This window comes from Canis lupus, chromosome 19, assembly GCF_011100685.1.
Source record: "Canis lupus familiaris isolate Mischka breed German Shepherd chromosome 19, alternate assembly UU_Cfam_GSD_1.0, whole genome shotgun sequence".
NCBI classification, from domain to species: Eukaryota; Metazoa; Chordata; class Mammalia; order Carnivora; family Canidae; genus Canis; species Canis lupus.
Genome location: NC_049240.1, coordinates 32,058,276 through 32,072,556, shown reverse-complemented (window position 1 = coordinate 32,072,556; position 14,281 = coordinate 32,058,276). Strand labels below are relative to the sequence as shown.

At 50.7% G+C, this 14,281-nt stretch overlaps 2 protein-coding genes across 2 annotated transcripts in view; one reads left to right on the top strand and one right to left on the bottom strand.

The window, feature by feature from the left end:
• The window catches only part of C19H2orf76 (chromosome 19 C2orf76 homolog), a 55,062-nt gene extending 52,369 nt beyond the window's left edge, over positions 1-2,693 (bottom strand). The window contains exon 1 of the mRNA XM_038564969.1: positions 2,632-2,693. The gene's annotated coding sequence lies outside the window, so the exon portion shown is untranslated. The remainder of the gene's footprint in view (positions 1-2,631) is intronic.
• A 128-nt stretch (positions 2,694-2,821) lies between these two features.
• DBI (diazepam binding inhibitor, acyl-CoA binding protein) lies at positions 2,822-8,074 on the top strand. Its single transcript, NM_001197047.1, has 4 exons — positions 2,822-2,907; positions 3,887-4,004; positions 6,272-6,334; positions 7,780-8,074. Exons 1-4 carry the CDS (start codon positions 2,899-2,901, stop codon positions 7,851-7,853), a joined length of 264 nt encoding a protein of 87 aa, NP_001183976.1. The 5' UTR covers positions 2,822-2,898; the 3' UTR covers positions 7,854-8,074.
• Positions 8,075-14,281: the final 6,207 nt, after the last annotated feature.

The window sequence follows — 14,281 nt, the reverse complement described above, 5'->3', positions numbered from 1 at the left end:
ATCCCTATTTTCCCTGCTCATATAGGGGAGAAAGATCAGACAGAAGAATAAATGAATAAAAATGATTATAAATAAAATTATTGCAAAGTGTGCTAATTGCTAGCAAGGATATAAACACAGCTGAGGAACCTGCATTTTCTGAGGATGTGAAGAGCAATTTCCTTTCCAATGCTATGGAAATGTAGGAATAAAAATTCATAATTTAGGGGATCCCTGGGTGGCTCAGCGGTTTAGCGCCTGCCTTTGGCCTAGGGTGCAATCCTGGAGTCCCGGGATCGAGTCCCATGTCGGGCTACCAGCATGGAGCCTGCTTCTCCCTCCTCCTGTGTCTCTGCCTCTCTCTCTCTCTCTCTCTCTCTATCATGAATAAATAAATAAATCTTTTTTAAAAATTCGTAATTTATTGACCCCTCAATATGCTCTAAAATTTACCTTAGAAAATAAATCTCAAGACGGTGGCTTATTATCATCTCTTTATTTTAAAAGCCAAATGTCATTCCAATTGCCTAGAATAGAAACAGTAAATGGAGGCCTTAAGGGAGCATTTCTGTAAGTGGAAATTACCCAAAATGAGTCCCTGAGGAATGAGGGAAGGAAGCAGGACGTGGGCTGAAGAATATGCTCAGCTATTTCAAAACCTGGCCTAAAAAAAATAATAATAAAATTAAATTAAAAAATAAAAAAAATAAAACCTGGCCTAAGATGAGCCCCATGCAAGCAAGGAAAATCACTTAGCACCCTGCTCCCTGGGACCCACAATCCTTACTAGCTACATACTTAAGTTGCATTAAGGAACTTTTGTGGACTCACCCCAGCACAGAAACACCATGTGGAAAATTGGTTATGGGTTTGTTGTTGGTGGTGTTGTTTTTAGGAAAGTGGAGTATATTCCAAACAAGTAAGCAACAAATCAACTCCACTTAAACCGGCGATTGCCAAGTTAAAACACTAGCCTTGCTTTCTGCGGTGTCCAGACAAAACTACATCACATCAACCAATATTTGAGGAATATAAAGTACATTGTTGGAGTTACCTAATCTTCTCAAGTGTGCTAAACACAATAACCTAATGTTAAAACCTATGGACTTTAAGGTACATTTGACTATACATCTGACCCACACAGACAATAATCTGAATTTCCATCAAGAAATCTGTAAGCACTAAATGATGGAACAAAAAAAGAATCCAGATTTCATCTGTACCTCAGAGGGGGAAAAGAACAGCTTTGAATTGTCACTTTGCGGGGGGGGGGGGGGGGGGGGGGGGGGGGGGGGGGGGGCGGCTACATTCCTTAAGATTTAAATGTAATCTCCCCAAATTTAACTCCAAACTTTTTGTTGATACTTGTTTGGCTTTGCTTTCTCTACCAAAATTATTCACAGACTGAAGCCTCCAGATCTGCTGTCTGCTACTGCATCTCCACTTCTTCCCATTTTATAAAGGCTGGACTACCACTAGTTAGGAAGTTGTATCTGAAAGCTTCCGCCAGGCCTTTCTTTCTAAACACCTGTCACTGTAAATGAGGGGAGGGGAAGAGGATTTATAGTCTAGTCCTCTTGATGCAAATTGGAGGAATGACCTCCAGAGAATTTTCCATCCATTTCCTCCCTTCACCCAGCTCTGGAACCACCAGAAAATTCTCATCAACCTCAAATTCTGGCATCCACCTGTGCTGCTCTTTCTGTCCCCATAGAGAACATCAGCCTCCGTGACAGCTTTGCAAAGATGAGCTTCCCCTCAGTCTCATCATTCTGTGCCTACCAGCCTCTGGCTTCCCATCTCAAAATAAAAGTCAAAATCCCCAAAGTTCCTATAAAGCGCAAGCTCTGCATCGTCTAGCCGGCCTGCGCCCCTTTAACTCCGCGGTCTCATCTCTTTTACCCTTTGACTCCACTCCTCGCTCACACTTCTACCCTTATTTTCTGCCTGGAACCCTCCTTCCCCTCCTCGAGGGTTTTTTTTTTTTTTTTTTTTCCCAAGTGTTGTCTTCCCTTAACCCTCCACCTCCCGTGGAAAACTGTAAACTTCCAACTCCCTAACCCCCTAACAATGTTTCTACTTATTTCACTCTCGTCCCCAACGTAAGTGGCAGGAATGTAGGTTTCCTTAACTGCTGTGACCTCACGGTCTAAACGAGGGCAAGTCCGGCAGCAAAGAGCTCAGTAAACATTTACGAACGAAGGAGAGCCACTCGCTCAACAGAGACTTGCTGGGAACCGGCTCCAGGTCACGTTTGCTAAGACAAGACAGGGGCACGGGCTCTACGGCACCCGGTAGAGCAATTCACGGTCAAACGCGCGGGCCGGTCGCAGCGCGCCCCAAGCTCGGGCGGAGCAGGCCTCGGCTCCCGCATCCCCCGACCGCGCAGGCCGCAGGCGCCGCCCCGGGGCATCTCCGGACCCTCCCCGGGCCCGCGGGGCGACCCGTCCGGAGGCGCGACTTCCGGGAGACACGAGACCCGTAGAAGTCTCTGCCCTTCGGCCGCCGCCCGCTCCACCCCGCCCCCGGCCCTCCCCGGCCCCCGGCCCCCGGCCCCCGACCCGGCTCCTGCCCCCGACCCGGCTCCTGCCCGCCGGCCCTCCGGCCCCTCCGGCCCCCGCCCACCCGGCGCCCGGCCTCCCCGCCCCCCACCTGCTCCCGGCGTCCCGTTCGGCTCCGCACTGCGAGCGCGCGAGCGAGCAAACCCACGTGGGTTGGGGCGAGTCGGGCGGCGCGGCGGCGCTGGGCACGCCCCCCGGCCGGAGCTGGCTGCTGATTGGCTGCTCGGCGCCGGCCCGGGAGCCGCCCGGGAGCCGCCTGCGGCTGCGCCTCTAAAGGCGCTGCCAGCCGAGCGCTGCGCCGCCGCTTCCTGCTCTTCGCCGCCCCGCCCGCCGTCCCGAGGGCTCGCGACCCGCCAGCATGTCTCAGGTAGAGGGCTTGCCTCGCCCGGGGGCCGCGGGGGACGAGGCACCTCCGGGCACGGCTCCGCGGGCTCTCCGCCCCCCGGCCCCGCCGCGCCTGCTGGCCCCCGCCCAGCTCCGACTCCCTGCACGGGGCCCGGGGAGCGGAACTTAGGGACGCGGACGCCGCTGCGCACCCGCAGCTGCTGCCAAGTTGCCGGGGGGCGGACTCGGCGGGGAAGCCGGGTCAGGGGTCGGAGGGGAGGGTCCTAGGTGGAAAGACGGTAGGTCGCAGGGCTCCGTGGACTGAAGGAGCGAGGGGACGAAGTTCTCCATCCGGGAGGTCAGGGCAGCAGGAGGGACGCCATGCGGAGCGGAGAAGTAAGGAAGTCCCGGCTGACCGCTTGGAGGTCAGGGCACGTAGGGGCTCAGCGTGCAGCGGGCAGGAAGGGGAGGGCTTGGGGACAGATAACCCAGAGGCCTTTTCCCTTCTTCCAGTACAGCCGCTTTTCGGAGATGGGGTTGTGAGGCCTGACCTCCGATTCGTCCCACCTCCTTCCAGTCCCAACAGTGGGATAGAGGTCAGCGCTGAGCGCCCAGTCCCGGGGGCTGCTGACACCGCCGCCCTCAGGCCCGTGCCCTTCTCACCCGATTCGAACCCGCGGTGCTAGCCCTATCCACAGAGCAGGGCTTTCTAGGGACCCCGCCCTGACCCAGGAGTGGTCAGGCAGTGACCACGCTGGTTTTTTCAGGGAAGTACATGCTTCCTTCACCACTGCGTTCCTAGCACCTGGCACATGGTGCGGTGAGAGCGTCCAGTACCTATTGTCCATCAAACGAGTGAACCGATGTGCTTCCCCTCCTCGTTCTGCTGGGTCTTTCTGCCTGCCCTGTTGGGAAGATAAGACCCTGCTTTTCCTCACGGGCATGGCAGGAGCGCTGCCTTTCCAACGCGTCTCTCCCCGTTACTGAGCTCTATTTAGCCCTCTCCTCTCCCTCATGTTTAGGCTGAGTTTGACAAAGCTGCCGAGGATGTTAAGCACCTCAAGACCAAGCCAGCAGATGATGAGATGTTGTACATCTACAGCCACTACAAACAAGCAACTGTAGGTGACATAAACACAGGTATGCTGAGATGAGCTTGGGAAGGCCCCTACTCATCAAAGCAGGCTCAGCAGCCTTGATGAGTGCTAGTACTCTTAATCTGTGGGGACTGCACACTCAAAACCACCCAGAGTCCGACTCTTCAGGTGGGACATGGTAATGGCCCATGGGGTCCTCCCCCAAAGATCATGTTCCTGAATGGGGCTCATAGACCCTGCACTGTTCTTGGTGGCTCAGGTACCAGAATTCAAATCCTAGTTTTGGAAGGGCTTTACCAGTTACCACCAGCATTTTCTATCAGCTTGGGAGGAAGCAGAGACCCCAGCCTGGAAGAGATGTGGTCCAAGCTGTCAACTCTGTAGCAGCTCTGTTACTAGACAGAGCTTTGTAGCAGCTCTGTTGTAGCAGCAAGTAGCAGCTCTGTTGAACCATACTACTTCCACCCCAGATAGGCAGGATCAAAATCAGAGCACTTGGCAGCTGGGCCAAGTTCAGATATCAGGAGCAGAGAAGCAGCTGGCTTCCTGTGGCAGATCAGAAGCGTTTTTGCTGACCATGGTTCCTCCTGACTGTTTCTTCCATATTGAAAACTCTTGGTGCAGATTTTGATGCGTAGTTTAGACTACCGTATTCTGAATACAGTCTTTCCTGCTTTGGACAGTTTTTATTCTGCCTCCTAAATGCCTGAAGCTCAGGTGTGTACTGAGGCAACAGCATGATGCAATCTATGCAGGGACTCAGAGGCAGTGGCCGTGGCAGCCTAGAAGGAGGTCACTCCACTCCTCTGTTCAGGAGGAGGGTGAGTATGGCCAATTCCACTATACTTGGGGTGGGCAGTGGATGGAGCATGTGGGTGCCTGCCAGCCATCTGGAAGCAGGAAATGGTGCCCAGAGCTAAGGATTATGAGCAGTGCCAAATCAAAGTTACCAGAAAGGGCTTAGCTGAGAGAGGCTTTGGGGCAAGGGTGAGTTCTATGTTGGGTTTATAAACTCTATATTCTCCTAAGGAGGAGGAGGCCATTAGGTCTCCTATGAAGTGAGGGTGACCAGAGGGGCTGAGATGCTTTTCTGCCAAACAAGATTTTCCCAGACACTGGCCTCTGCCCTGCTTTTACATGATGAGTATGTGGACTGGCTTCGGGAAATCTGTCGCTTCCTGACTGGGAAGGCATCAGCTCATTCTAGGGCTGCACTGTCCAATATAGTCACTACTACGTGTGGCTATCTAAATTTAAATTGAAAATAGTTAAGTAAAATCCAGAGCTCAGTCCTCAGTTGTACAAGCCACATATCAAGTGCCACAAGTGGCCAGTGACCCTGAATTAGTGCAAATGTGCATATTTCCATCATCACAAAAAGGGCGGTTGGAGTGTGCTCACTCTTCCTACATGATGACTCTGTAGGTGCCTTTTCAAGCATCCCTGGGAATGCTTCTCTGAAAGCACCTGGGGAGCCTTGATGTTTCTCAGACACCGTGGTCCAGGCCTCAGGCACTGAGATTGCTCCTCTTGCCTTTTTTTCTCAGCATGGCAGTAAAATAGGTCAGCAGGGAAGTAGTGAGTATGTTCCCAGGTGCCGCTGATGACAGGTCTGGAAGCATAAAATCATGATATAACCTAAAGAATACTTTGCCTTTGGGGCGGGGTGAGGGGACGCCCACAAATTAACAAGAATTAGACTAACAATTTGGTAGAAAAATGGGGCCAGGATATGAACAGACTGTTCACAGAAAGAGTCACCAGAAAACTGATAGCAGTAACAACTGAAGGAGAGAAATTGGGTGGCTGAGAGCATGGGTGGGAGGGAAGCTTTATGGTATTCCCTTTTTAGCATTTGAAGTTTAAGCCTTATGAAGGTTGTAGTATTTGTTTAAAAGGAGAAATTTTGGAGTTATTTAACTTTTTTTTTTTTTAAGATTTTTATTTATTTATTCATGGTAGACATAGAGAGAGAGAGAGAGGCAGAGGGAGAAGCAGGCTCCATGCTGGGAGCCTGATGTGGGACTCAATCCCGGGACTCCAGGATCGTGCTCTGGGCCAAAGGCAGGTGCTAAACCGCTGAGCCACCCAGGGATCCCCGGTGTTATTTAACTTTTAAGACAAAGACTGCCTAGTAATGAGAACAGTTTTCTCCCTGTTTTCTCTAGAGCTTAAATTTGGATTTCTGTACATCTGGGTTTCTGAAGGCAGAACCCGCTATGTTAGACCCACTTAACAGAGCCAGGGAACAATAATGTTCTCCATTAGACCTTGAAGCAGATCTAATGTCTTTTCCTTCTCTTGTTTCAGAACGGCCTGGGCTGTTGGATCTCAGAGGCAAGGCCAAGTGGGATGCCTGGAATCAGCTGAAAGGTAATTGTTCCTAATCCATTTCCCTAGTCTGTGAAGCCCAGGGATAAAATATTCTCCCTTATGGAGTGTAAGGGATGAGGAGAGAAAACAGAGTGGATGAAGGCACATGCTAGAAACCAGCCTGACCCGGCCAGAGTAGGAAAAAAAACTGGGCCACCTACTTTTTCTCCTAATATCATGTCTACCTTCTCCAAGAACACCATCTCTGAGCAGTGGTATCATCTGGAGAGGAGGGGCTGGGGACCAGGTTACTTAAAAACAGACTGGGGTGGAGTGGGGGTGAAATAGTTGGCCTGGGCTTTATATGTATTCACAAGAAGGAGTGGTTTCCTGCCCATACCTTCCTCTTCTTCACAAGGCCAGGCAGTGACCCCATCCCCACCCCCACCCCCCCAGCTCAAGCAGCCCTCCCCAGCTCCTTTGCAACCAGAAAGGCACATAAAGGAAAGGAATGAGCTAATGTGTGGCAAGCTGCTGGCACATCGTAGGCCCCATGAATGGAGCTATTATATGCTAAGCAACAGCAGCCAAGAAGTATCCCAGCTCCGACTTCATCACGTGCCACCTGCGGCAGCAAGACCCAAAAGTTGGCACTGAAGTGCCTGCCAGCTTTTGTGTTCTCACTAGCTAGTTTCTGAATAAGTCCTCTGTCTTCCTGCAAATGAAAAACCCTGGGATTCAAAAAAGGCCAGAATACAATAAATACACTCCTAGGATTTGCAAGTAACTAGAACAGGAATGCCCATCTGACTGCCCATTGTCACTGGCCATTCGTACATCAGCGTCCAGGCACTCTGCAGTGCTTCAGAAAGCTCTCCGATCCCCAGTGTCTCTCCTCCACTGCAGAATCCAGGAAACTGGGTATTACTGCCTCTGAGGGACATGGTCTGTGCCCTTTGGACTGCAGTGTAAAAGTGAAGATCTGCCTCCTTTTCCTGCACAAGCCAGCTGCTTTTGCTCAGAGTTCTCAAAACTTTTCTCACAACTTCTCTCCAGGGAGAATAGGGTTCCTGGCTTTTCTTTTTCACCACCAGCTTAAATCTCTGATAGAAAATCAGCCCCGAAGAGAGAGAGGTCAGAGCCAACCACAAGAGTCCACAGGACCAGTAAAATCACTGCCGCTCCCCACTTTTAAGCTTTCCTACCTGTCTGGATTGTCCAGCCTTTCTTCCAGGGCTCAGGTTGACACTCACTCAGATTAGGAGACTCATGTGGCCAGTAGACCAATGACAGTCCTCAGGACAGCTGGACACAGTAACGGGTTCAGTGCTTTATGGAGCATCCACTGTGGGCTGAACTCCTTAAGTATTTCAAGTTGAATTCTGGCCAAGTCTGTGAGGTGCAGGGAATAGAAACCCTACTTGACAGGTGAGAAACTGGGCTTTAAGTCTGCTGTTTTTCTACCATGTTGCTCCTCTATAAATAATCCTGTTGATCTCTTACAGGGACTTCCAAGGAAGATGCCATGAAAGCTTACGTCAACAAAGTAGAAGATCTAAAGAAAAAATACGGAATATAACAACTGGATTTGGCTGCCAGCAGTGCATTTTGTCTAAACTGATCTAATGCCTTGTTTTTCTAATACTGTAGATGACATGAAATCATGCAAATAGCCCGTTAACCTAGGTCCTGAAGACCATGCAGGACATGGCTCCAACAGAGTAGGGGCTGCCATGGTTACTGACCTGCACTGAGTAGTTTTTATCCAGAAATCAATTAAAGTTGCATTTGTTACTTTAAGTCTTTGGTAGTCTGGGTCCTTGAAATAGTTTACTCTGTTCTGATCGCTCTTCCTCACTTCCTTCTTCTAAAGATGGTGTCTGGAAGTGTTTGAGCTCGCCCTCTACTCTGCTGGGGTGCAAGGCAGGTGGCCTGCCTCTTCCAAGCCTGAAGCATACCTTTGGTGGGGAGGAAAAGGATTACAGAACTAGCCTTCCTTCTTCCTTCCTTCCCCTTCCTCCCCCTTCCAGCCACACTGACCAGGTGGGCTGGCTGAGACTTTAGGCCAAAGGACTGCCAGCCCTCTGCTGGGGACATTGCTGACCTCAAGCTCTGAGGAAAGCAAAGTTGGCAAGTATTTGAGGTTTGTCTGAAGCCCCTCTAGTCCACAGTTCCAGAGCAAAGGAGCAAGGCTAGAAGCCCCAGGCAGGAATAAACTGTGCATCTGCCAAAGAGCATTCCCACAGTCCCAGGCCCATGGGCAGCCAGACCCTAGGCAGCTCAGCAGACAAAACCGAGTGGGGAGACAGGTGCTCAGCAGGGAGAGGGGAGACCAGGACCCAGAAGGCAAGGGTTTAAGGTCACACGAAGAGAGGCTAGAGCTTGACCCCTGTGTTGGGTGTAGGTTGTTGGAAAGTAATAAAGAGGGATGCCTGGGTGGCTCAGCGGTTGGGCACCTCCCTTCAGCCCATGGCGTGATCCTGGAGTCCTGGGATCAAGTCCCACATTGGGCTCCCTGCACGGAGTCTGCTTCTCTCTTGGCCTACATCTCTCTCTCTCCTCTCTCTCTCTCTCTCTCTCTGTCTTCCATGAATAAATAAAATCTTAAAAAAAAAAAAAAAAAGACAATTGGCAGGCCCTCCCTGCTAGATGTTCTACTCCAATCACTCCCACAGTCTTGGTGAGGAAGGAGATGCTGTTCCCATTATGCAGGTAAGGATGCAAGGCTGAAAAGGGGTCAAGGGAGAAGCTCCTTGAGGCCAGCCAGCTCTCTCTTCTCTCCGAAGCCCATGTCCTGGTCTTAGACCTAGTTCAGCCAGAAGAACATCAGAGTGCAGGGATGCATCAGAGTGCAGTGACTTGGCCAAGGCCACTCAGCTGGTGAGTAACCTAAGAGCTAGCATTCACACGCACATCTTCCTGGCTCAGTGCCTGCACCACACAAGGCAGCCTCAGGCGTGCTCCGTGCTGGAATGGGAGAAACCGGAACGGCAGGGAAGGGCAACTGTTTGGTATGGGTGGCGGCAGCATACCTTTGATGGAAAGTGGCACTGGATAGTGAGAAGTCTTGCCAATGAAGAGTACAGAATTTGGCAGTCCTCAAAGGTGCTGGTGGCTGCTGGGAAGTAGACATGGTCAAAGGCATTCAGAGAATTGATCTGTGTCAGTGGATTCTGAGAATGGTGATAGCCCAGTGCCAGCCCAGCCTGCACATGGAAAATGATGCCCAGAAGTTCTGGTGTAGATGGTGGGGGGGTGCTCCCAATGGGGTCAAAGTTCAAAACTGAGACATGTGACCCAAGTAAAGTGACTTCTTGAATAGTGATGTCATTTGATGGGAGTTAGCCTTCCCCAGACACTAATGTGAGCGGGCATACGAGGCAGAAGGCCCTCCGTTCTGCTCTTCCCCCACCCCTCCACAGCACCAGCCTGCCAAGGCCGCAGAACTCCCAGGCACCTCTGAGCCCAAGGGAGGCAGTAGAGACCAGAGTCACTCACCTATATTCATATCTGGATTCTCCCCTTTGATCAGTTTCTGGCTGCTTCAGGGGTAAGCCAAAGGAAAAACCACCTTCAGTGAGTCCAGGGCGTGGTTCTCCTCCAAACAGACCTGGCTCCGGGATCAGGCCTAGGACAACTCATGGGACAGCGGTGGTCAGTGTGAAATGACACTGAGAAAGTCCTGCCACAGAGTGGGTCCCTGGTGCATGACCCTTCCATCAGGATTTTTCTCCCGCAATTCTAAACCAACTCTTGTCCCTGGCAACATCCCTTGCCATGTCTGTCAGAGTCTAGGACAGAGCCCAGAAGCAAATGATCATCCCTGTGGTGGCACTGGAGGGGGTGTGGGCAGGACAAGAGCCCACCCGGTACTCTAGCTTGTGAAAGGAAGCCGGGCCCTGGCAGATGTGTGCTTGGGCTGCACAGCTGCTGGGCAGCATCAGAGAATGGGCCTCAGCCTCAGGAAGCCCTGATAGAGCCTGTACAGCCTGGCCGTCTACAGTTACAGGTTACTACTCCATGTTCCTTCTCCTCCCGTGGATGCAGGTGTGGATACAGATGGGACAACCACCATGGGACCAGAGAGGCCCATCTGCCCACAATTGGCACGGCCTCCGGTTTTTAGATGTCAGTTGCTGAGAACCTGCAGGGTGAGCCTCCCTCTCAGGTTCATTGCTTTGCTCGGTGAATTGAGTCCTGCAGTGCTTTGAAGTAGGTACTACACCTCAGTAGGCTCTGTGATGGGAATTCCTGGACCTGTTATTCAGATGGGGGGATTAAGACTTAGGTGATGTGAATGGATCCAGACCCAGGGCTCTCTGTCCAGGAAGGCCCTGCTTGTCCCCTTCTATCACATGGTCTCTCATGACCACTGGCTGCCACTCAGCTTTGCATTGCCCCTGCCCATCCAATGACAAGGATGACCCTTGCCTCACTTGTCTCACCAGGCTCACAGAAGGTGCTGGGAAACCCCCTACCCATGGTGCAAGTCTTCCTGAGGAGGGGCTCAGGGAAGCAGATCACATCTCCCAGGCTGGGGAGGAGGTGCAGGGGGACCAATGAGCCAATACTTTTCTAGTCCTCTCAGGTGATTCTGAGCCTCTGCTGGGTTTGTAAGCACCTCCCCCGCCTCCACATACACATACTATAAAGCAGTAGTACTGGTTTCTCCGAAAGTAAGAAGCTGTGGTGTTCTGAGAACACGTCACCAGTAGCCTCGGGCCGGGCCTGCTCCGCGGGCTGCTGCAGAAGTCCACGTACGCTTCACATGCAGGCTGTCATTCGGAAACCAATGAGACAGGCAGTGGGGAGCAGGGCAGGACACCAGGCTTCACCCTCTCCCCTGTGAGGCAGCCGCAGTACCCCCTGTCGTACTGCTTACCTTCAATCTGCCTTTGGTGATGGACCTCCCTGTGAATCCCACTGTGGTCTCTCAGGGGCTGGATCACAGATTTTCTTGGAGACACACTTTCTTCATCTAGAAAATGGTTGATAAAATGGGTAAAGAACTTCACCTGATGCCTGGCAAACAATTTCTAGAGGCCCGGGGGCCTTCCCTAGTGTGCATCCTCACTCTTGATACTTCCTTCCCCGCCATCCAAACAGGTCCTGGCCTGCTGCTGCCCACCTTGACCATGCTTCAATAGGAAAGAAGTCAGCTGTACAAATAAGTGTGGGTTGTCATAGAATGTTCTCTCTGCACAAGAGTAACTCCAAGAACCAAAAGCTTTGGAGAACCACTGCTGTAGATCAGAGCCAGTAGGGGACTTGGCTCAGCCCCTGCCTGAGTTACATAGGTCATCTCTGTAAGCCTCAGTTTCTTCATCAGTAAAATGAGGTTGAGCTAAAGGCCATTGCCCAGGGTAGGGAGGAAGGAAAGCCAGAGGAGGGGAATATGAAGTCCCCAGAAATGGCCGACTTGATGGGAGCCAGTCTGGGAAGTTGTGAGGGGGTGGTTTAAGTAGCCAGATGACTAAAGGTATTTAAACTTAGATTACAGATGTCAGGAGTTGAGGACAAGCCAGGAAAAATAACCAGCAGAGGCTGCCTTTCACAGAGCTGTGCCTTGGGGGCCTGGGTCAAGGCAAGACGCCTCTGCCCTTGGCAGCTCCCAAGGAAGATATCAGAATGTTTCCTCTTATTTATTTGTACAGTTGTACATGACATCTCTTTTGAAAGAACACAGAATAGCTAAGAACAGACCGCAAAATAAGCAAAACTCTTTCAGGAGCCTAGGGTTTGATGATCATTCAGATGCCACCTTTGCCCTGAAAGGGCTGGAAACTGCAAACTGTAGGGCAACAGAATGCTCTCTCTGCAGTCATCCAAACAGAGAATCCGTCCTCTCTGCTTTACAACATCCCTGGCATGGATACAACTCAACCCCTGGAAGACCAGAAATTAGTTAACCAATAGCTTTTTCTTATGTTTTATGATTTTTCTTTCTTTCTTTTCTTTTTTTATTTGAGAGAGTGAGAGAGAGCACAAGGATGGGGGGAGAGGGAGAAGCAGGCTCCCCACTGAGCAGGGAACCTGACGAGGGGCACCATCGCAGGACCCCAGGATCATGACCTGAGCCAAAGTCAGACACTTAACCCACTGAGCCACCCTGTTTGAAACAGGCATCCCTGTTTCGTGGTTTTTCTAAGTAATGATGAACATAATTCTAGACTGCAAATATTTTCCTTTTTTAGGAGCCCCATAAAGCCTTTCCAGGGAAACTTGGGAGATCGCAAGCACAGGCCACTGCACTTGGGGAAGGGGTCATCTCTGGGGCCCTTGACACTGGCTATCTCAGCCACTTGGACAAGCCAGCCACAGTGGAACGAACATGCAGCTGGGTACTGGGAGAGCACTGGGCCTTTGAGAGTCTCCTTCCCGTATGTCCCAGTATCCCTCTTCAACTAAAGACATTCCTACCCTTGGGGGAAATTTTTTTTTTTATAATCTCAAGAAAAGATTATCCTGGGTGATCTAGGGCTATAAACCAATGCCTGGTGTCCTTTTAAGAGGGAAAAGAGGGAAATTTGAGACTCAGGGGTCCACAGGGAGAAAGGCCCTGTGAACATGGGGACAGAGATTGAAGTGAAGAGCCATAAGCCCAGGAATGCCAAGGGTTCTCCAGCAACACCAGAACCTAAGAGAGAGAGGCATGGATTCTCCCTCAGAGTCCTCAAAAAGGAACTGACCTCTGAACTCCTGGCATCCAGAATTGTGAGAGAATACATTTCTATTGTTTTAAGTTACCCAGTTTATGTGCTTTGTTGCAGGAACCCCAGGAAACCCATGTGCCTGCCAACTCCTGTGTGGCTGCACATGGTCTAGTCCCTTCCACCAGTTGCCCTTCTTTAGAAGTAAAACCCTGAGGGTCTTTGTCACGTACAAATGTGACACCATTACCTGGAGTACTCTCCTGTGAACATGATTGGGTTCATCTGTGTTAGAGATCTGGGGCATTAAAAGCATGGGAGTTGGCAGGGTTTTTTTTTTGATGGAAATCATCACACTGAGAAATCACACAGCAATCCCAGGGCATCACCGTTGAGTAGGAGAGGTGTCAAAAGAAGGGGACTGCAAAGTGGGAGGGGTTTGAGGGAGGCAATTATCGCCCCCCCTTAACATAGTTTTGCCTAAGTTGACCCTGAGGGTTGCTGCCAATTCATCAGGTGATTCGTTGGGGTGGAAAGAGCATGGGCTTTGCAGGTAGATTTGAATTTGAATCACAGCTTGACCACTTTTGTTCTTCGTGATCTTGAGCAAATTTTTCATCTTCCCTGAGCCTGAGATTTTTTTATATAAAAAAGGATAATCTCTATGAGGGAAGATTGAATAAATGCCTAATACACAGAAGAAAAATTAATACATGATAGTTATTATTAGTCAACACAAGAGTTAAATAAAGAATGAATTAACCTTTTCCAGGGTTTTAAGACTTGAGAGGTTTGGCTAAAGTAGCCCAGACTCTTCTCCAATCTTAAATTGTATATCTTTTGTGCTCCTGTGAACTTGGACCAGCATCCCTTCTTTCAAGGAAATACCTCCCCTCCCTATTCCTGAGGAATTGGCCCATCAGAACCCTAGGAAAAAGGGATACTTTTTCCTGAGGAACCTAGCATGAAAATCATAGGGAAGAATGATTGCTTGGGCTTCCTGGCCATGGCTGAACCAATTCCATGGCTGGGAACATGGAGCACTTTGGCCAGGCCTCAAAGCAATGTTCCCCATCCATAGGAATCCTAGTTGCAGGGACATTCTAAGCTTGAGCTGCTTGCTGCCACATTCCCGGCAGCACGAAAGAAGTGGTTTACCATAGCAAAGAATGAAGTTAATATTCAAAGAGAAGCAGGAGTGGGACACGTGGGTGGCTCAGCGGTTGAGTGTCTGCCTTTGGCTCAGGGCGTGATCCTGGAGGCCCGGGACAGAGTCCCATATCAGGCTCCCTGCATGGAGAGAGAAAGAGAGAGAGAGAGAGAAGCAGAAGCAAGGGATAGGTAGAAAGAAACACAA